Source organism: Anomaloglossus baeobatrachus, chromosome 6, assembly GCF_048569485.1.
Source record: "Anomaloglossus baeobatrachus isolate aAnoBae1 chromosome 6, aAnoBae1.hap1, whole genome shotgun sequence".
NCBI lineage: Eukaryota > Metazoa > Chordata > Amphibia > Anura > Aromobatidae > Anomaloglossus > Anomaloglossus baeobatrachus.
In genome coordinates this window covers 343306518-343330440 of record NC_134358.1, presented here as the reverse complement: position 1 = coordinate 343330440, position 23923 = coordinate 343306518, and the positions used below count along the sequence as shown (strand labels likewise).

The 23923-nt window shown below is 44.8% G+C and overlaps 1 protein-coding gene across 14 annotated transcripts in view; it reads right to left on the bottom strand.

The window, feature by feature from the left end:
- The window catches only part of TRIO (trio Rho guanine nucleotide exchange factor), a 3493742-nt gene that overhangs the window by 2311792 nt on the left and 1158027 nt on the right, over positions 1-23923 (bottom strand). For all 14 annotated transcript variants that reach the window (XR_012724343.1, XR_012724344.1, XR_012724345.1 and 11 more), the window contains exon 30: positions 12971-13060. Coding sequence is in view for 11 of the 14 variants with exons in the window: in XM_075314973.1 (XP_075171088.1) it covers positions 12971-13060 (90 nt within the window). In the remaining 3 variants the exon portion in view is untranslated. The remainder of the gene's footprint in view (positions 1-12970; positions 13061-23923) is intronic.

Here is a 23923-nt window from a genome sequence, read left to right as displayed (position 1 = left end):
TTCTCGCAGCGATGACTCAGGACGGTTGCTGCTGGTAAAGGGTAGGATCGCCTCGCACATATACACTCTAGCCTCACTATATCTTCCAAATACTGGACAAATTACAGCACTGACTGACTTCCTGGAAACGATAGAGGATTTTATGGAGGGCACTCTCATTTTAGGGGGAGATTTTAACATCGCACTGAACCCAGTCCAGGACACCTCTTCGGGCACTTCGGCACATCCTCTAGCGGCCCTTCGTAAACTAAGACGCATAATACACGAACACCAATTGGTGGATACATGGAGGCTATTACATCCAGCCGATAAAGACTATTCATTTTTTTCGACGGCACACGGAACATATTCTAGAATCGATTACTTTTTTGTAAAGCATGGGGATCTCACAAGGATCTCTCAGTCTCAAATAGAAAACATTACCTTTTCCGATCACGCACTTTGTACGGTAAAGGTGTTGTTACAATCCTCATTGCCACATCAGTGGCAGTGGAGGTTGAATACCTCCCTGCTGGAGGACCCGGAGATCCTACAACTAGTACAAAATACCCTGACAGAATACTTCATGAGGAATACCTCGGGCGACATCTCAGCAACTTCAGTGTGGGAGGCTCACAAATGTGTCATTAGGGGTGTATTGATTCAGCAGGGGGCAAGACGAAAAAGGGAGCAGGAGCTTGAGATATCTACGCTCTTAACGCAGTTGAAAGACCTGGAGACCCGTCACAAACAGATGCCCTCGGTAGAGGTGGGAAGCGCCCTCTTTAGAGCCCGCGACAACTTGCGGAAACTGCTCAATAATAAGGCTAAGGGGATCCTTGTCAGATCTCGTCGGCATTTTTATGAATTTGGGAATAAATGCAGCAAAACACTGGCGAGAGCGCTTAGACAACAACAAGCGTCAACATTTATTTCTAAAATTTCCCCCACACAATCGCAGGGTACTATGCTACACTCATCCCTGGAAATTGCGGAAACCTTTAAAAAATTTTACGCATCCCTATATAATCTAGAAACAAATGGCCCTTCAAAGTCATCACTTACCCTTAAACGTAAAATAGTATATTATATTAAAGAAGCTAAAATGCCGCACTTGGAAGATTCGGAGATTGCAGCATTGGAACTACCAATTACGAACCAAGAACTATGGGATGCTATTGCATCTTCCAAAACAGGAAAACCTCCAGGACCTGATGGCCTGCCCCTGGTGTATTACAAAAAACTTAAAGAACTACTAACACCGCACCTTCTGCGTACCTTTAACTCCAGGGCCCAGAGGGACTCAAACCCTAACGTTGATTCTTTGAGAGCACATATCACAGTCATACCTAAAGCAGGGAAAGATCCAACGCAGTGCGCTAGCTATCGCCCAATATCATTATTAAATGTAGACACAAAACTTTTTGCTAAAATACTGGCGACCAGACTGGCACCTCTGCTTCCACGAATTATCCATCCAGACCAGGCGGGGTTTATGGCAGGTCGCGAGGCATGAGACAACACAATTAAGGCCATTAATTTAATACATGCAGCAAAAACAGGAGGAATTCCGTCCTTGCTATTGTCGACAGATGCCGAAAAGGCATTCGATAGAGTAGATTGGACATTTATGGAGGTTACGCTCAGAAGTCTGGGGTTGGGTGACGGTATGTTGGGATGGATATTGTCTCTTTACACTGTGCCATCAGCGATGGTGCATGTGAATGGGATCCTTTCGGACCCTTTCACCATTTCAAACGGCACGCGTCAGGGATGCCCGCTATCCCCTCTAATATTCATCCTAACGTTGGAACCCTTCCTTAGACATGTACGAGCTAATAGCGATATTGCGGGTGTGGTGGTGTGCCAGGCCGTGCATAAAGTCGCAGCATATGCGGACGATCTCCTGTTTTTTGTCTCGGCTCCCAAAGTGTCTCTCCCTAACTTGATGAAAGAGTTTCAGATATTTTCTCAATTAGCAAACTTCAAAATTAACTTCTCAAAGTCAGAGGTTCTTAACATCAATCTGTCTCCCAGGGAAGTGGAGGAGTTGAAATCATCCTTTAGTTTTCGGTGGGCAGTTCAGTCTCTTAATTATCTGGGAATACGTCTTACCAGTGACTTGAGCCTCCTCTATGTCCATAATTTTCTACCCTTGCTAGCATCCGTTAGGAAAGACTGTGACCGGTGGGGAAAATCCCTGTTCTCATGGTTTGGTAGAAATCAAATCTTTAAGATGAATATACTGCCCAGGCTCTTATACATTTTCCAAGCTCTCCCAATTAAAATTCCTGCTGCATTCTTCCGAACACTCGAGTCAATTCAGTCATCTTTTATATGGGCGGACAAACCAGTACGCTTAAAGAGAACCACCCTATTTAGAACCAAACGCAAAGGCGGGATCGGGCTACCGGATATGAAACGTTACCATTTAGCGGGCCATCTCACCAGGATAATTGATTGGTGTAGGAACGGTACACAGAAGGTGTGGGTTCAAATTGAACAGTCTTTTTCTCAAATACCTTTAAATAAATTGCCTTGGGTGCTCCCGGAGGCTCCTGCGGGGCTGAAGGTACATCCAACTATTGGTCCTACGGTGACGTATTGCAATACGGGTTTGGTGCGTGCAGAATTGATCCCCCTTCACTCCCGCATGACGCCTATCTTGAGCCATCCCTCTTTTGAGCCAGGAAGAACGGACCCCATATTTCAGCTGTGGATACACAATGGGATGGATCGAGTAGAAGACTTTGGAGACTGAGAGGGTTGGGCCTCGATTGCCAATCTGGAGGCTAGACAAACCCCAGCCCCGTTGGGACACTGGAGATGTTTACAGCTGGCACATTTTCTCAGTAAAATTCCAAATGGGGCCTATTTCCAACAGCCCAAGACACGATTTGAAATTATCTGCGGGGGAACAGGCCCGACTCGACACTCGTTATCGGCGGTATATTCTTTGTTATCCTCGCCTTCAGACCAACCTCCTCCGTCATTTGTAGCGAAGTGGGAGAGGGACCTCGGCGTGAGCCTCTCCTCTGACCAGTGGGAACGTATCTGCTCGCTTGCACACAGCTCATCCATTAGCTCTAGATTCCAGGAAGCCAGTTACAAATTGCTGTCCAGATGGTACAGGGTGCCATCTGGAATTCATGCCATTTTTCCAGGAGTGGACCCTACTTGCTGGAGGTGTGGTGGGGGGGAGGGCACTCTCTTCCACGTGTTTTGGGAGTGCGAGGCGATCCAGCCATTCTGGAAAGGGGTGTCTGACATCATCCGGTTGGTTACAGGAACCACTGAAGAAATGGGTCCAGCCATCTTCCTGTTGCATCACTGCGAGACCCCATTAAAAACATACAAAGCATCCCTGAGGAAGTTCCTCATAATGGCAGCAAGACTATGTATCCCGGAGAGATGGAGATCTCGGACCCCCCCTACGGTGGCACAGTGGATCACTAAGGTCAATGACCTAATGCATATGGAGGATCTGACCTCCTCATTGCATGACTCATATGTGAAATTCTGGGCCACCTGGCGGGGGTGGATGGACTTCCAACAAACAGGGGACTATAGAGAGCTGGTGGGAGACGGCACGGGAACCAACGAATCCGCAATTCTGTAAGTGTGCTGATATGCGGCGAGTATGAATGTCCGCCGACTCTCCCTCTTCCCCCCCTTTTCCCCATACCCTTCTACCTCACCTTCTCCCGTTCCATCTCTTCCCTGCTCATCCTCTTATGACTCTTCTATATTTTTTTTTCTTTTTCTATCTTATCTTCTTTTTCTTTTCTTCTTTCAAACTTGAGTATCTTAATATCCCTAGGCACAATGTGCATTGTCACTTAAATAAATAATAAAGAAAAACCTTACGGGAACCTTGCATAGTTAGATGTTCGGGATGGGATGTACGTCTGCTACACTTTACCTAGTTGTGCATAAGAATGGTTTCAATGTACTCTCTATTCGGAGCAGACTGTGATTTTTGCAGACGGGCCGTTTAGGTCCACGGACCTGTATTTGTTTGTTATGACGGTTTCTAAATAAATAAAGAATTTAAAAAAAAAAAGACTGCAGTGCTAACCACTGAGCCACCCAAAAAATCTATACTACTTTTGAAATGTTCCCTGACAAACTTTTTTTTTTGGGGGGCCGATAGAGAGCAGAAGCATGCAGTGGTCGGCGCAGAAGACGTCAGTAAATTAGCCGTGTGTGTGTGTATCTGTATTGGCAATTACCAGAGAGCAGCAGTGCACACCCTTATGGTCGGCGCATTGATGTCAGCCAGATCTTGCATTACTGTACCTGCTACAGCAGATATTTCACTTCCTGCTGCACAAGCGTCCTGCTCTGAGACACCACTGACTGCCTCTTTAAACACACAGCACCGTTCAGGCTCTACGGAGACCCCACATTCCCCGGTGCAGAAGTCAAACCCCTCCACTTTGCAACCACAGCCCACACAGCTCTTGATCTGCACAACAGCACAATGGTCAGCAGCCTCCGTACAGGCGTAGCCATCTTCATGTCATGTGATGTCCACATGCTGCTGACCTTCCTCACCATGTGGGGTGGGCGGTTCTTCGCCTCTCCCCTCCCTCACTATGACACTAGCAGTGGTGCACCGTCAATAGAGGCAGACCACGCCACTGCTATGGGGCCCCTGACGTGAAGAGGGCCCGTCCCCGGCTGCCGTCTGTGTGTGCGCGCGCTCACTTTCATACTTCCCAGCACCAGCGGGCTGCCCCAGGGAAGTCACCAAGCAGCTGATTGCAGCCGCTGGGGGCCGGCACTGTCCAAATAGCTGCAGGCTGCGACAACATCGATATGCAGACACCCCGCGGCCTCTGTGAGAGATGCCAGGAGGAGAACAGTCAATCAGGAGAGGGGGCGGAGTTTGTTCAGGACAGTGCAGGAGATATAAAGATGAAAAACACAGAGCAGGAGCAGAGAGCATAATGAGCAGAGAGCAGAGAAAACAGAGCAGAGCAACAAGGCAGAAGGAGCAGAATCAGCACAGCAAACAGAGAGCAGAGCACACAGAGAGAAGCAGGGAGCAGAAGAACCAGAAAGAAAAGCACAGGACAGGATCTGAACACGGCCAGACCCACAGGAAGTGCAGCAGAGAGGAGAGCCACTAACATCTCTCAAAGCACAGGAGCAGGTGAGCATTATAATGTACAAATGTCTGCCTGTAACACTACAGAAACTGCCCTGTGCTGTCACATGCCTGTGTTCACTACCTCCGTACTGTGACATCACTGCATGTTACCCCTGTACTGTGACAGCACTGCATTTTCCCATGTACTGTGAAACCACTGCATGTTACCCCTGTACTGTGACAGCACTGCATGTTACCCCTGTACTGTGAAAGCACTGCATGTTACCACTGTACTGTGACAGCACTGCATATTACCCTTGTACTGTGACATCACTGCATGTTATCCCTGTACTGTGACATCACTGCATGTTACCCCTGTACTGTGACATCACTGCATGTTACCCCTGTACTGTGACAGCACTGCATGTTATCTCTGTACTGTGACAGCACTGCATGTTACCCCTGTACTGTGACGGCACTGCATGTTATCTTTGTACTGTGACATCACTGCATGTTACCCCTGTACTGTGACATCACTGCATGTTACCCCTGTACTGTGACATCGCTGTGTATATATCCTTGTACTGTGACATCACTGTGTGTATTATCCCTGTACTGTGACATCACTGCGTGTTATCCCTGTACTGTAAGCTCATGCATAATGGACACGCAATCCAGAGAATGAAGTGATATGACCGTGGTCCTTGATCATTAACAATATATAATTAGCAATCCAAAAACACACAATAAATGATTAAAATCAATTAAAAAACATGTAACATCAATTACACATTTCCCATAGATGACAATAAAAGGGTATAACTATGTGCAAATATGCAAAGAGACATAAGAAGGTGTAACTATTGTCACATAATAATGCAGTAGAAAGACCTCTATAAATGTATGCAATTAAAATAATACATATAATGCATGTTTGTCAACATATAAATGAGTCACAATATCAGTGAGATCCGTATTGCTGAAAAGGAGTCCTGCTGCCCACAAGGATGTGAGGTTCAAGTGATGGGGAGCTGTCTAATAATCAGAGCCACAACCCTGCAATATGTTCTAGGGTCAGTGTCAGGTTTTTGCATTGGGGCATTTTGCAGTGTATGTTTAGCTGATTCACTGACCCTAGAACATATTGCAGGGTTGTGGCTCTGATTATTAGACAGCTCCCCATCACTTGAACCTCACATCCTTGTGGGCAGCAGGACTCCTTTTCAGCAATACGGATCTCACTGATATTGTGACTCATTTATATGTTGACAAACATACATTATATCAATTGCATACATTTATAGAGGTCTTTCTACTGCATTATTATGTGACAATAGTTACACCTTCTTGTATCTCTTTGCATATTTGCACATAGTCATACCTTTTTATTGTCATCTATGGGAAACGTGTAATTGATGTTACATGTTTTTTAATTGATTTTAATCATTTATTGTGTGTTTTTGGATTTCTAAATATATATTGTTAATGATCAAGGACCACGGTCATATTGCTTCATTCTCTGGATTGCGCGTCCATTATGCATGAGCTTTCTTCTCCCCTTGTATGATTCAGTTTTTCATGCAGGACACTGCAACCAGTTGATTTGTTATTGATATATAACTGGGCTGTGCACTCAGGGTTTTGCTTACCCCTGTACTGTGACATCACTGTACCCTGTACTATTCAGAGTTTTACTATAACTCCTAAGGCTGTAAAGAGGGTCATAATCGTTACCATGATATCGGGGAGACAGATGTGAAAATGTATATTGTGTGGGGTGAAGGGCATGAAGGAGGACATCGCTACATTAGGCCAAGTTCACACACTGCAGATTTTTTGGGGGGGATTTGTGATGTGAACCCACTGGTCTTGGTGCAGTGGGCTCTGCTTATTAACTGGATGGTAGCTGTATTCATACTCTGGTGATAATATTTGCTCATGGTGTGGCGGCATTATTGTGCAATGTATAGTAGTATTATTGGTTTTGATATGGTGGGTGTTGTTTAGTAACACTATATAGAATGTGTTATCTGGTAATTGTATGACTACTTTGCTGATGCATTGCTAAAAAGAAATGTAGATATTTATAGATTTGTATAATTAAATTATTTTTATGGTGGCAGTAAATGTATCACTAATTACTGTGAGGCACTTGTTAGGACTATTTTTTATTACTGTTTAGTCTGGAGTTCTTTGGTTTGTTGGCTGCAGCGCATTCCACTGTTTGCAGGCGGTGCGGTGCTCAGCAAGTGTCAAGCCCTGCGGTGCTCAGCGAGTGTCAGCCAGTGCGGTGCTCAGCAAGCGTCAGGCGCTGTTACTTTGGCTGCATTGGTTTGAAAATCTCAGTGCATGCTAGGAGGCTTAAAGGGAACCGGTCATCAGAAATTTAGCTTTAATGCTAAACGTTTACCCCTCTGCAGCTCGTGGGCTGCATTCTAGCAATGTTCCTGTACTTTTTGTGCCCCCTTTGAAACCAAATTAAACACTTTATAAAGTTGTACCTTTTTGTCTGCCATTCTTGTAAATTCTCCATGGGGGCGGGCTCTCTGGCGTCCGTTAATGTCCCTCCTGCAGATTGACGCCGTCCCCCATTTCTCCATTTCATATCTCAGGACGCCGCCCACTGCGCCCGAAGTACCGTGCACGCGAGGACTGCTGGTGACGTGGTCGCAGGCACGAGACTATGGGCGGCGCTGTGATTGCAGTGCAAGTGCCCGCCCATAATCTCATGACCGCGATCTCCCCTCTGACTCCAGCGTTCTGCACAAGCGCTGGAAGATGACCCGACATCACCTTTCCCATCTTACCCTGCAGCAGGAAATAGATGGGAGGAGCGGAGCAGACCACCACAGAATACGAGGAGACGCGGAGAGGATCTGAGCGACGTACACAGTAAAAAAAAACATGTAAAATCAAACAAAGACACACATTGTCTTCTGAAAAGTGAAAAGCACTAAACGTCTTTTTTTTTGTAACCTGTGCTGTGCTGCACCGCTCCTCCCATCTATTTCCTGCTGCAGGGCAGGATGGGAAGGAGGTGACGTCGGGTCATCTTTCCGCGCTTGCGCAGAACGCTGGAGGCAGAGGGGAGATCGCGGTCACGAGATTATGGGCGGGCACTTGCGATGCAATCACAGCGCCGCCCATAATCTTGTGCCTGCGACCACGTCACCAGCGGTCCTCGCCTGCACGGGACCTCGGGCGCAGTGGGCCGCGTCCTGAGATATGAAATGGAGAAATGGGGGACGGCGTCAATCTGCAGGAGGGACAGCAACGGACGCCAGAGAGCCCGCCCCCATGGATAATTTACAAGAATGGCAGACAAGAAGGTACAACTTTATAAAGTGTTTAATTTGGTTTCAAAGGGGGCACAAAAAGTACAGGAACATTGCTAGAATGCAGCCCAGGAGCTGCAGAGGGGGAAACTTTTAGCTTTAAAGCTAAATTTCTGATGACAGGTTCCATTTAAACGAGTCAGTCAGGGGGCAGAGGCTGCGGTCACTGTTGCAGCCTCTGCGCCCTCCCTGAAATGAATTGTCATTAGTGACGTCCATTTTAGGGGCTGAACTAGTCCCTGCTCTATTGAGTATATGCCGGCTGTCAGTTACAACTGATGCTCAATAGAATCTTGTAACTGTGTAGAATTATTTCCAGTGCACAATGGCCGTGTACTCCCTCACCGGCTCTGATTACAAGTGACAAGCTGGCAGCAGACCGCACTGTCAATGTACATGGTAAGTAAAAAACGAACAAGCAGAGACCAGCGCCATTCCGGCAAGTGACGTCACTTCTGAACAGAGCCGGCGAAGGAGTGCACTTTCATTGTGCAGTGTGAAGAATAGTGCAGTGACATGATTCTACTGAGCATCTATTAGAACTGACAGCTGGTGCATGCAAAGTAAAACACGGATTAGCCCGGCCCCTGAAATCTAAGTCACTGATGATGCATTGTTTCAGCAAGAGGGCGGAGGCTGCAGATTGACCAAAGTCTCTGCCCCTTAATGACGTTTGAGTATCCCAGGGTGCATTGGGTATTTTCAAACAAAGTGTCATCAGAGAGGAAGAAGCAAAACAATAAAGCAGAGTAGTGAGGGAATTTTTCATTTACGTATATTAGAAAAAAGATTGTATTATAACAGATTTAGAAGTAAAGTAAAATTTAGTTTTGGACCAGCTCTTTAATGAATCATAACCAATAATTATAGGTCACTTATCAGGGGCCACTGCTTTGTGCTTGCCCCCCAAGCCAAAATTTTCCAGCCAGCCCCTGATTCCCAGCCAGGCTGAGTGTCAGACTGTCAGCGTCTGCAGCTCAGCGCCAGCGCGTCGTGTACACTGCAGTGTCCTAGAGGCTCCTCCTGCTCTGTTGCTCCTCTCTCTGGCTCAACTTGCTTGTGCCCCTGGCTGACGTACAGCCAGAGAGAGGAGATTTGGAGGCAGGCGGGCGGCAGCATTGGTGGTTGTACTGCTCACAGGCGGCTCAGCACGGCGTCTGCACCTGGCAGAGACTCAGATGGACACAAAACAGGAGCACAGCACTGCGTAAACTGGTGCTCTGCAGACGGATCCGCTCCCGGTAATAGTCTACTTACTGGACTGGTAGATGTAGAGCCTGGCTAGAATAAAGAATAATTCATAATGTGTATATACGCCCCTAGTAACTTGTATGCCGTCCCCCAGTAACTTATATGTCCCTCCAGTAACTTGTATGTCCCCCCCAGATGTGCGCTGTTTATTATTTTAATATTTTATTTGATTTTTTTATCAGGTGGGGGGGCCCTATTCAGACTTTTGCTATGGGGCCCCATGATTACTACGTACGCCCCTGGACACTAGTGTGGGTGGGCAAGGTTGGTAACCGGCGAGTGTGCAGTGCTATGTTGATGTGAATTTAGCACTGCTTACCCACTGGCTAAACTTTGACAGAAGGATGTGTATGGCGTTATATAGTGAATAGATACATATTATGGATTCAAGTTGAAATCAACATACTTGTCAATTTCAAGCATTATCATACCTTCTCATTTTAGTAACTCCTCTCCCTTCAGAAATCTACTTTAAAGGGTATATTTCAAGTCTGGGATGTAGTAAATAAAAAATAACATATAAACCTAATATGTACAGCAGTTCTTTGAAGACATTAGAAACCTTAATTCCGGACTTGGAAATAGACAATTGGATATGTACTAACTTTAAGTGAAAAGCGCCTTATTGATACTCCATAGACTAAGGCAATGTTCACACTGGGAATTTTTGCAGTGTTTTTTAGCTACGGATTTGCCTTGGTTTTATGCAAATCCATGCTAATAAAATGCTGCCTTTAACGATACCAGCAAAGTCTATGAGATTTCTGAAATCTCATACACACACACAAACGTCAGGATTTTTTCCTGACGGTTTTATGAAATACCTCCGGTTTTGCTGCGTTGTGAAAAGAATGATTATTGAATGTTCTCAGTGAGAGGAACAAAATTATAATCTTGTGATACCTTTTCACTCTCTAAGCTCAGTGTTTGTTTATTTAAATGTCTTTTATTATGCCATCCCTCTGCTTTGTTTGTGTATATATTTGTGTTTCTTCAGATATTTTGTCATACCATGCCTGATGAAGGGACCTGAGATGTCTCGAAAGCTTGCTTTGTAACATCACTTTATTTTATTTTAGTTAGCCATTAAAAGGTATCACAAGATTATAATTTTGTTCCTCTCACTGAGAACATTCAATAATTTTTCAACTGGCTAACACAGTACCAAAACCTTTTCACTTGTAACTGAAAATAATGAACATGTCAATTCTTTTCACCACTTTTGCTACGGTTTTCACCCTAGTGACAGGTGGACTCACAGATACCCTGCAAGTCCACCTGTCACTAGATTGAATTGATCCAGGGTATCTGGCCGGCACTTAAAAGGTGGTGGGGATAGGGGATTGGAGCAGGCACACTATATTTACCGAACCCCCGGATCAGCTGTACACTTCTGCAGCTCCTCTACTTCCCCGCTCATTCCATATTCACTGCTTTCATCTGTGATTGGTTGCAGTCAGATGTGCCCCCAGCATCTGACTACAACCAATTACAGGCCCGGTCTGTGGGTCTATACAGAGTGTGAGTGAGCCGCGCATTCTGCGGTGACCTCACTCAGGCTACTTACGGTCACAGGTATCACCAGTTGTGACCGGGAATCACCTGAGTGAAGTGACTGGTGATCACGTGGCTCATTCTTTCTCTGGAGCTCACGGTGGGGAGTCTTGTTCTATGGCGCTCGCTGCGATCTTCAGATGTACCATAGCTGAATCGCCGTGGGACCTCATGTGGATTACGTAGGACCTGTAGGGGTGATTATGGGGTTAATAAAAGTGGTGAAAGAGTGGGCTTTTTGTAATTTAATTTCAAATAAAGGACTTTTTCCGGTGTGTGTGTTAATTTGTTGTCCCTTATTACAGATTAGTGATGGGGGTGTCTCAGATGCCTGCCATTACCAATCTAGGGCTTAGTCACAGCTATAAGCTGTGATTAACATTTTATTACCCCAATTGCCACCGCACCAGGGCAATTTTGGAAGATCCGGATAAAGTGCGGGGGAATGTCGCATCTAATGGATGCAACAATCCTGGGTGGCTGCAGGCTGTTATTTTTAGGCTGGGTCTCTCCAGCCTGAGAATACCAGAGCTGTGGGCTTTATCTTGGCTGGCTATCAAAATTGAAAGGGACCGCACGCTGTTTTTTTTTTTAATTCTTTATTTAAATAATTAAAAAACAACGTGTTGGGTCCCTCTTATTTTGATACCCAGCCAAGATAAAGACCACAGCGGGGGGTGGGGGGGGGGCTTGCAGCCTAAAGCTGTAGGCTTTCTCTGTGCTGGGTATCAAAATATGCAAGGACCATACATCATTTATTATTTTTTTACTGTACGATAGACCTGCAGACTTCAGTGGAGGGTGGGCGGGACAAGCAGTGAATATGCATTAGGCTAATAAGCGGCACCGAAAGTAGGAGGGGCCGCGGGAGCAGGTATGGATGAGTTTAAAATGTATGGGCTCCTTCTAGGTTAGTGGGTGCGACCAGCTGGGTTAGGGGATGTGAATGGCTTGGCTAGTGAGCTTGGAGATGTTTCCTCCCTGCCACTACAATCATGCTTCGCCCCCTTGCCCCCCATGTGATAGGGGCCTGTTGAAGACGTCATACTAGGAAGGAGCCCATACACTCTAGCATCTACTGGAGACTGGTAAGTATACCGTGCTTGCTTTACTTTTTTTTTTTCTTAATACCCGAGTGCCGGATCCAGGTCAATCTCAGCCCGACCCAGCACTCGGGTACTCTTGAGCCCTTGCTGGTCTTGATATCACGACTCAAAAATCGCACCAAAACCACAGATGACTCCCAGGAGACATCCTGCCACAGCATTAGGTTTTGGTCAGGAAAAAGTGCTGCAAAAAATCCTGTGTGAACATAGCCTTACATTATGAAAGCAACTTGCGGCTCACACATAGACCTGTGTGATTCACCAATTCAAAATAAAAGTCATGTGACCCAGAAAAGGAGCACTGCGTCACTGGAAATTGGGTAAGACAGAATTGGTGAGTATATTGCTACACTTACATTACATATACAGTATATTTATATAGGTTTAGGCAATACAAAGTTTTGTGTGATTGCTTCTTTAAGCTGTACTTTTTTGGCTTCTAAGATTTCTTCTTAGTACTCTAGTGATCGAAATTAATATGAATTTGCATCCATTTTTCAGTAAACTAAAAAAGGCATAAAGGGTTATATTTAACATATTTACATGATTTTATAAGCTATGATAAGAAAACATATTTGATTGTTTTAAAAGTTTTATGAGACTATACTTTTTTTTTGTTTTTGTTTACGATAACACATATTTGCACTTACATCAAAATAAGATCCTGCTTGTTCTAATATGAGTTGGGTGGAATCAGGTTTATTTTTGCAGTATGACACGTACATCTGAAATTTGTCAGCCTATACAAAAAAAAAACCAAAACATGTTAAATTACTATTCTTTCACAATTTAAATATACTGTATATCTGCATGTTTTATCTAAAAACATAATTTAAAACATGTCAATTGACTATAAAGGGGTTAATTAAAAATGTCAGTTTCCATATTTTTCGGACTATAAGACGCACTTTTTTCCCTCCCAAATGTTGGGGGAAAGTAGGGGGTGAATCTTATAGTCTGAATGTAGGGCTGTGGAGAATGAAGGTGCTGCAGTGGAGTGGGTCATCGGGGGCATGAGCAGGCTGCAGCAGCGCCTGTCACGAGCACGTGGGCCCGCTCATTTTATATGCACGCATCCTCCCGCCCATCATGTCTCAGCGCTGAAGCCAGCGCTGACAGGTGAGCGGGAGGATGGGCGGGGAATGCGTGCATAATAAATAGCCGGCCCGCGTGATCACCCCTGGCAACTACAGCCTACAGTGATCATGTGTGGCTATATTCACTGCCTCCCCGCACATCATAATCAGCGGGGGAGAGTGAATAAGTACGGTATACTCACCGGTCACTTCCTTGCAGCATCGCAATGTCCTCCTGTCTGCTGATCTGTGTAGAGAACAGTGAGCATAGGGATGACGTCGTCGCTGTGCGCACATGGCTCCACACACATCAGCGAGCTGGCAGACAGGAGGACATCGCGATGTTGCAGGACAACGGCTCCACACAGGTCAGCGAGTCAGCAGTCACCCCTATGTCAGCCTGAAGGTGCCTGGTTCCATCCTACAGTCTATCACAGCATCGCCCGGGTTGACTCACAGCTACCATCTAACAGTGAGTAAAAACCCTGAAAGACATTACTGGACTGTGTGTGAATTACTCTGCGACCTGCTGCACTGCGCACCTACACCTGTGCCCTGGGGCCAGCCCCACTCTCGGGGGGCCACATCATCTTACTGCACTTATCATTAGCCCCAGGCGGTCCCCAAACTGCAGTGGCGGTCACCCCCTGACCACAACACCGAGAGTGGCGTCATGATTCCCATAGAAGTTAACCCGACCTACCGACGGCCAGAAGATTCCCTACACTGTGGCGTCCCCGAACAGGACCAGCACTCCTGGGGCGGCACATCTGCATAGGCACTATATTTCGCCAGTTAATGGGGATGATGTCTCCAGCGTCACTCACATACCCAGGCGAAATATAGCACCTTGTGCATAAACCACGCTGGTTCACGCATATGCACTTATGAATTAGACTCTGCCCGCAGTAAAGCAAATCAGATAGCAGGAGAAAGGCAGGTTTAAATACCGCGCCAAACCACAGGAGTCCAGATGATGTTATTAAAATTCTTCCCTTTATTTTCACAGGTCTACGCGTTTCGAGGACATATCCGTCCTCTTCCTCAGGACAATGTGCAGAGAATACTATAGCAGAGGGGGGCCACAGGCTCCCATATATATGTTACAAACAAGCCACGTATTCACTATTTGCGTCATCACCCTCCCTGTGACTCATGGACACGTGGGGAGAGGATAAAGTTCTGAAAGTTGAAGAAAAAGAAAAAAAGGAAAAAAAGGGGAAAAAAAGGGAGAAAGGAACAAGAAGAAAAAAACGAGAAAGGGGAAAAAACGATGTGGTGGAATTGTGCTGATAGCAGGGCAAAAATAATTATGTATGGATATATATATATATATATGTACGGTGGTGAATACAAGGTAATAGAAAAAAAGAGAGAGAAAAAAAAAAGGCAGACATGGTACAAACATTTTTTATAAAATATGTATGTAAATGTTTGTGAGATGAAGTAATAAGATAAAATAAACAATCAACTGAAAAAATAAAGTGTGGTGATTGTATATATTGTGAAACAGGAATAGAAACAAAAAAATATTTTTATTAAATGTTTTTATTAAACAAAAAAATGTTTTTATTATTATTATTGTTTTTATTAAATGGATTCAATTGAACCCTTGCCGCAATATTGATGAGGGAAAGGGAATGTGAAAAAGCTAGAGAGAATGGACTGATGAGGATATGTGGTAAAGAAAAAGGGCATAAAGCGGGAGCAATGACAACCCGCGGTAAGGGTTGTTTGGAAAGTGACAGCGTGGGAAAAAGGTGCTTGCGCCTGCGCGAGGGGTGATCTAAGGTGAATCTGTAACCGACCGGAGTGAAGGAACATGACGAGAATAAGGTAAAGAGCGGGAGCAGTAACAACCCGCAGTGAAGGTTATTAAAGGTTGACAGTGTGGGAAAAAAGTGTGCGCGCTTGCGCGCGGGGTGATCTAAGGTGAATGCCGAGTAAGACCAGAGTGAACAGCACCTGCAACAGTGCTAACGTGCAAAGGGAATAATGCTGGATCCGCGGCTGAGGGAGTGGAGGTGGTTGAAAATATGAAACTTTAAAAGCAACGGAAAAAAAGGGGGATTAAATAGCCGAATGGGCAAAATTGAGGAAAAAAAAGTGGTGGTGGTTGAAGAACAGATTGGAAAAATGAGCAAAAATAGTGGAAAAAAAGGGGATAAATAAATAATGTGCAAGAGTATTTGTAAATTAAAGAAAAAGCAAGGTTCATGCAGTTAATTATATTATTCTGCTAGCATGAAAGGAGGGCTTTTAATTAAATCCAATAAGACCCTTATAATGATATGAAAAGGAGCAGAGGAAGTGTGGAAATACTGTGATGTACAAAAGCAGACATATAGTGAACAAACACGATGAGATGTAGGGTACAGAGCGTCTGCGCAAAGTGGGTAACTGGGGAAAGCTAACACGGAAAAACCAAGTAGTTAGCGTGCAGGGGGAATAAAAGCAATATAACAGTAAGAGAAATAAATGTCATATAAAATTTTAAAAGAAAAAGTTGAAACCTGAATGATAAACAGGATAAACTGAGGCAGCACCTCGATATGATATTAAAAATTAGACAAAATCAATATACTAAAAGGGGCCCGGGACCGGGGAAAAGGAAGGAATCAAGGGGGGAAATTTTTTTAAAAAAATTAACCCTTTGTGTGGACAACGGGGTCACCTGGGAGACGGACCCAAGGCTCAAGGGATGTGATGATGATATAGAAACCTGAAAAAATTAGGGAAGGAGAGGGAAGGAGAATTTTAATAGATAAAAACAGTAAAGGGAGGGTAAATGCCCCCCCAGGGGCAGAAAACATTAAAAAATAAATTAATTAAAAAATATGCAAAATATTCTGAGCATTATTATCAATATACATGCGTAGAACAGGAAGGGAAAAGGCAACTATAAAATTACTGATGCTGGATCGTATATAAATATAATATGATAATTGAAATTAAAACACATCTGAAAATATATGTAGCATAATAGAGTATGTAATATAATATATAATTTAAAATATGTGAAATAAAAAATGATGAGAAATGAAATGCATTATGAACCTTATGAGAACAACAAATATAAGGCATATATGACAATAGGAAAGACTGCACCATGAAAGAAAAAACTAAAAAGACAAATCTGTAACCAAGTTCAAGCCCGTAAGTTTCAAGGTATCCAATTTATGTATCGAAAAGGATTCCTTTTTGCTGAGATTATCCATTCTGTTGGAACAATTAGGTGGAATTTGTTCGATAGGAGTAATGGTGAAAGCAATAGTCTTGTTGTGGAACAAAGTGCAGTGCTTGGAAAGACCGTGAAGCATGTAGCAGATCTTGATATTATGCCTGTGTGAGTTCAAGCGGTTATGCAAATCTTGACAAGTTCTGCCGATGTACTGCTTGCCACAATGACAGCCAATGAGATAAATGACAAAATTGGATTGGCAAGTAAGGTGGGATTTAATGAGAAACTCCTCTGTTCCCTTAGAGGAGCTAAAACTGGTGCGCCTATGGCAAATAGTTTTGCAGCATAGGCAATTTCTTATACCACATCTATAGGATCCAAAGGGAGCAATGGAGTTGTTAGTTTTTAAAGGAGCTGTCCTGATACGACTGGGGGCTAGGACATTTTTTATGCTGGGGGCTCTCCTGAAAGTTATGTCTGGGAGGGGGGGTATGGTTCTCAGAAAGGGATCATTTAGTAGAACATTCCAATGTTTTTTGAAAATGTTTCTGATGCTGGTATTGTCACTGCTGAAAGTAGTCAGAAAATTGAGATTGAAAGGGCTCTCATTGCTTCCCAAAGCAGAGCTGGTAAGGACTTTAGATGCAATGAGGTCTTTCTGTTCTAGCATTATGGAAGAATGATATGCTTTCTGGACAAGAGTTCTAGGGTACTCCTTCACCAAGAAACAGGGATAGGCATAATAAGCCAAGGTGATGTGCTATATTGGAGTATAGCGCTGACACATCAATCGTGAGAAATAAAAAGGAATCTTCCCATTTGATGTTGTGTAAAGAATTAATGAGGTGGGTGGAATCCCTCAGGTAGCTGCAGCCATATGTGCTTAATTTAGACAGCTACCTGAGGAATTCAGCGCTATACTCCAATATAGCACATCACCTTGGCTTATTATGCCTATCCCTGTTCCTTGAAAAAGATGACAATATTCCACCTATTCAAAAGGAATTTATATTAGAAAGAATGGAATTTGTTTTAAACAATAACTTTTTTACCTTTGAAGATAAACTCTTCCATCAGAAACTGGGCACAGCGATGGGATCCAAAGCTGCATGTTCATATGCCAACCTATTTATGGGAATCTTCGAGTATATCTTCATCCAGAACAGTATTTTTGAGGGTAATTTAATTCTATACAAGCGTTACATAGACGATCTGTTCGTAATTTGGGACAACAAACAAAACAACATTGACTCCTTTTTGCAGCACCTGAACCAGAACAATTGGGGATTAAATTTCACTTTCTCTTATCACAAAACCGCTATTAATTTTTTAGATTTGACTATATTTCATCTGGATAACAAAATTTTGACCAAAACATACTTTAAACAAGTAGATGCCAATGGATACATTCATTACAGTAGTGAACACTACAACAAATAACTGAGGAACATCCCAGCCAACCAATATAAGCGCATCAGAAAAAATTGTTTCCGTCTAGTTGACTTCAATGACCAGGTAAAAATCCTCAGAGAACGTTTCTTGGAGAAGGAGTACCTTATAACTCTTGTCCAGAAAGCATATCATTCTTCCATAATGCTAGAACAGAAAGACCTCATTGCACCTAAAGTCCTTACCAGCTCTGCTTCGGGAAGCAATGAGAGCCCTTTCAACCTCAATTTTCAGACTACTTTCAGCAGTGACAATACCAGCATCAGAAACATTTTCAAAAAACATTGAAATGTTCTACTAAATGATCCCTTTCTGAGAACCATTCTCCCCCCCCCCCCTTCCAGGCATAACTTTCAGGAGAGCCCCCAACATAAAAAATGTCCTAGCCCCCAGTCGTATCAGGACAGCTCCTTTAAAAACTAACAACTCCATTGCTCCCTTTGGATCCTATAGATGTGGTATAAGAAATTGCCTATGCTGCAAAACTACTTGCCATAGGCGCACCAGTTTTAGCTCCTCTAAGGGAACAGAGGAGTTTCTCATTAAATCCCACCTTACTTGCCAATCCAATTTTGTCATTTATCTCATTGGCTGTAATTGTGGCAAGCAGTACATCGGTAGAACTTGTCAAGATTTGCATAACCGCTTGAACTCACACAGGCATAATATCAAGATCTGCTACATGCTTCACGGTCTTTCCAAGCACTGCACTTTGTTCCACAACAAGACTATTGCTTTCACCATTACTCCTATCGAACAAATTCCACCTAATTGTTCCAACAGAATGGATAATCTCAGCAAAAAGGAATCCTTTTGAATACATAAATTGGATACCTTGAAACCTAAAGGCTTGAACTTGGTTACAGATTTGTCTTTTTAGTTTTTTTCTTAAATGGTGCAGTCTTTCCTATTGTCATATATGCCTTATATTTGTTGTTCTCATAAGGTTCATAATGCACTTCATTTCTCATAATTTTTTTATTTCACATATTTTAAATTATATATTATATTACATACTCTATTATGCTACATATATTTTCAGATGCGTTTTAATTTTAATTATCATCTATATATATAATTGCCTTATTCTGTCTGTCTGTCTGTCTGTCTGTCTTGCTCCAAAATTCTGTCCTTACGGTGACACAAAGCTGATTGGCCGCTGGGCTCGCCATGGCCCCGCCCCCCCGCACGGATTCGCCGCTCGCCCAGGCTGCGCCCCCACACGGATTGGCCGGCCGCTCGCCCAGGCTCCGCCCCCCCCACAGATTGGCCTCTCGCCCCGGCACCCTGCAGGCATTGGCAACTCGGCCACGCCCCGCCCCCCTCACGCAATGCACGCTAGCTCTGGCCCCGCCCCCCCGCATTCCCCGAACCGACACGGTCACGGAGCCACGACTACCAGGTGAGTACTGTACCCCTGGGAGCCCACATCGGCGTACGCCGCCAAACCAGCCGACACATACCCTCGCATTGCTGGGGCTGGCCGGCGTATGCTGGTGTGGGCTCCCGTGCGAGCAGGGGACGAGATACGCTGGTAACCATGGTAGCATAGTTACCAGCGCATCAAGGTCCTGCAGCGGCGGAAAATACACACACGCACACACATAACAGCACACACACACACACACACACACATCAGATCACACTCACTCTCACACACACATCACATCGCATCCACATACAACATCCTGGGATATCGCTTGCTTCTCGGCGGCGATATTGTGCTGTGAGCTTCCAGGACCTGCCGGAGGATCACATGGCCAGAAGCATGTGGTATCTCCGGATGTTGTGAGTATGAGCGCGTATGTGCAATATCGTCAATGTGTGTGTGTGTGTGAGTGTATGCGATCGGGTGTGTGGGGGTGTGTGTGAGTGTATGCGATCGGGTCTGTGTGGGTGTGTGTGAGTGTATGCGATCGGGTGTGTGTGGGTGTGTGTGAGTGTATGCGATCTGATCTGTGAGTGTCGGCAGAGGAGCATGGCATGCTGGAGGAGGCTGGGAGGAGAGAGGCTGATCCTGGGGAAGGCTGGGATGGGGAGGCTGAGAGAAGAGAGGCTGATGCTGGGGGAGGCTGAGGCTGGGAGGAGAGAGGCTGATGCTGGGGACCGAAAAGGCTGATGCTGGGAGGAGAGAGGCTGATGCTGAGATGAGAGAGGCTGATGCTGGGGTCAGAGAGGCTGATGCTGGGGACAGAGAGGCTGATGCTGGGATGAGAAAGGCTGACGCTGCGGGTAGAGAGGCTGATGCTGGGAGGAGAGAGGCTGATGCTGCGGGCAGAGAGGCTGATGCTGCGGGTAGAGAGGCTGATGCTGGTGCAGCATGGGGGATGGAGCACGATGGGGGGTGCGCAGCATGGGGGATGGAGCACGTTTGGGAGTGTGCAGCATGGCGGATGGACCACGTTTGGGAGTGCGCAGCATGGCGGATGGAGCACGTTTGGGAGTGCACAGCATGGCGGATGGAGCACGTTTGGGAGTGCGCAGCATGGCGGATGGACCACGTTTGGGAGTGCGCAGCATGGCGGATGGAGCACGTTTGGGAGTGCGCAGCATAGCGGATGGAGCACGTTTGGGAGTTCGCAGCATGGGGGATGCAGCACGATGGGGAGTGCAGAGTATGGCGGATGGAGCACGTTTGGGAGTGCGCAGCATGGCGGATGGACCACGTTTGGGAGTGCGCAGCATGACGGATGGAGCACGTTTCTGAGTGCGCAGCATTGGAGATGGAGCACGATGGGGGGTGCGCAGCATAGGGGATGGAGCACGATGGGGAGTGCGCTGCATGGGGGATGGAGCACGATGGGGAGTGCGGAGTATGGCGGATGGAACACGTTTGGGAGTGCGCAGCATGGCGGATGGAGCATGTTTGGTAGTGCTGTTGGCTGCTGTTATGTGTGTGCGTGTGTGTATTTTCCGCCGCTGCAGGACCTTGATGAGCTGGTAACTATGCTACCATGGTTACCAGCGTATCTCGTCCCCTGCTCGCACGGGAGCCCACACCAGCATACGCCGGCCAGCCCCAGCAATGCGAGGGTATGTGTCGGCTGGTTTGGTGGCGTACGCCGATGTGGGCTCCCAGGGGTACAGTACTCACCTGGTAGTCGTGGCTCCGTGACCGTGTCGGTTCGGGGAATGCGGGGGGGGGCGGGGCCAGAGCTAGCGTGCATTGCGTGAGGGGGCGGGGCGTGGCAGAGTTGCCAATGCCTGCAGGGTGCCGGGGCGAGAGGCCAATCCGTGGGGGGGGAGGAGCCTGGGCGAGCGGCCGGCCAATCCGTGTGGGGGCGCAGCCTGGGCGAGCGGCGAATCCGTGCGGGGGGGGCGGGGCCATGGCGAGCCCAGCGGCCAATCAGCTTTGTGTCACCGTAAGGACAGAATTTTGGAGCAAGACAGACAGACAGACAGACAGACAAACAGACAGACAGATAGACAGACAGACAGACAGAATAAGGCAATTATATATATAGATGATAATTAAAATTAAAACGCATCTGAAAATATATGTAGCATAATAGAGTATGTAATATAATATATAATTTAAAATATGTGAAATAAAAAAATTATGAGAAATGAAGTGCATTATGAACCTTATGACAACAACAAATATAAGGCATATATGACAATAGGAAAGACTGCACCATTTAAGAAAAAAACTAAAAAGACAAATCTGTAACCAAGTTCAAGCCTTTAGGTTTCAAGGTATCCAATTTATGTATTCAAAAGGATTCCTTTTTGCTGAGATTATCCATTCTGTTGGAACAATTAGGTGGAATTTGTTCGATAGGAGTAATGGTGAAAGCAATAGTCTTGTTGTGCCAATCAGCTTTGTGTCACCGTAAGGACAGAATTTTGGAGCAAGACAGACAGACAGACAGACAGACAGACAGACAGAATAAGGCAATTATATATATATATATATATATATATATATATATCTCCATACATCATTATTTTTGCCCTGCTATCAGCACAATTCCACCACATCGTTTTTTTCCCCTTTTTCGTTTTTTTCTTCTTGTTCCTTTCTCCCTTTTTTTTCTTTTTATTCCTTTTTTTCTTTCTCTTCAACTTTCAGAACTTTATCCTCTCCCCACGTGTCCATGAGTCACAGGGAGGGTGATGACGCAAATAGTGAATACGTGGCTTGTTTGTAACATATATATGGGAGCCTGTGGCCCCCCTCTGCTATATTATTCTCTGCACATTGTCCTGAGGAAGAGGACGGATATGTCCTCAAAACGCATAGACCTGTGAAAATAAAGGGAAGAATTTTAATAACATCATCTGGACTCCTGTGGTTTGGCGCGGTATTTAAACCTGCTTTTCTCCTGCTATCTGATATACCTCCATGCTGCAGGACTGCTGCCTTCCACGCTACATATATGCTTGCTAAGGGGTTGTGACTGGCACAACCCTACCAGGTGAGTGCTTTCATTTGCATTCACCCCCTTGTGTCATACCGGGTAAGACCCTATTGCGCCTTCTCTTTCCACAGCTCCTTTTGCCGCAGAAAAAGAAAAGCAAGGTGCTCGTGTGAGTCTCTACTCATGAGACAACTATCCTTGGAGTCATCAAAATCTGTAAACCAAAAGGCAATACTCCAATCTAAAAAATAACCTTTAATAAAGCATTTAAAAATACAATTCAGTGATATTTATAAAAATATTTAAATGTAGAACGTGCAATCATAGCGCAGGGGATTATACACATATGTATATATCAAGATGTATAGTGATTATTAAACGTAGGTTTGTCTCTCTTTTTTGAATTCACCAAATGGCTGCAATGAAAGAGTAAAAATTTCAAAGGGGTCTGAATAATTTCCGTACCCACTGTATATGTACAGTATATATCAAGATATATATTGATTATTAAACATAGGCTGACATTGTCTCTCCCTAAAAAAATGAACCCTACGGTCACCTCCGCTAACAGGAAGGCACCTTAGCTTAGGAACTTTTTAGGGAGAGGCAAGCCTATGTTCAATAATCACTATATATCTTGATATATACATATACATTGGGTACAGAAGTATTCAGACCCCATCTAATTTTTCCCTCTTTGTTTCATTGCAGCCGTTTGGTAAATTCAAAAAAGTTCATTTTTTTCTCATTAATGCACCCCATCTTGACAGAAAAAAACAGAAATGTAGAAATTTTTGCTAATTTATTAAACAAGAACTGAAATATCACATGGTCATAAGTATTCAGACCCGTTGCTCAGACACTCATATTTCAGTCACATGCTGTCCATTTCCTTGTGATCACATCCCTCCATCATCATCATCCATCCATCACAGGTAAAAAAAAAAAAACAAACATGTCAAATGCAGATTAGCCTCAATGAACAGCATGCAGAGCTGCAGTACATCAACCTACACATCAAAAATTTGGTATAGAGGGGAGAGGGGCCCTGAACAAGCTTCTTGCACAGGGACATTCCAGTATCTGCCTCTGGAAAATTCCAGCTGTTTACACACGATTATGTTTAAAATTATGCAAAATCTTCACTTTTTGCAGTACACTTGGGAAAAGATGGATAAGTAGGCATGTAAGTAAAACAAAAATATTAATAAAAATGTGTTAAAATGGGGATTGAATTTCATAAATGTGTTAAACGACAATTTATATTTTATTAGTGCACAAACTTATTCAAAATATCGTAAATATGATGCTATAAGGCAGTCATGGCGAACCTATGGCACACGTGCTACCAGGGGCACGCAAAGCCCATTCTACTGGCACGCGTGCTGTCGCCTGATCCTGCCGCTTTGATCTGCTGGTGCAGTCGCGCCAGCAGATCAAATCTGTGTTGGAGCGGAGGAGACATTTCTCCTCGCTCTGACACTCCTCCTCCCCCAGGCTGCAGGTGTGTTGCCTAGGAGATAGAGGAGCGTCAGC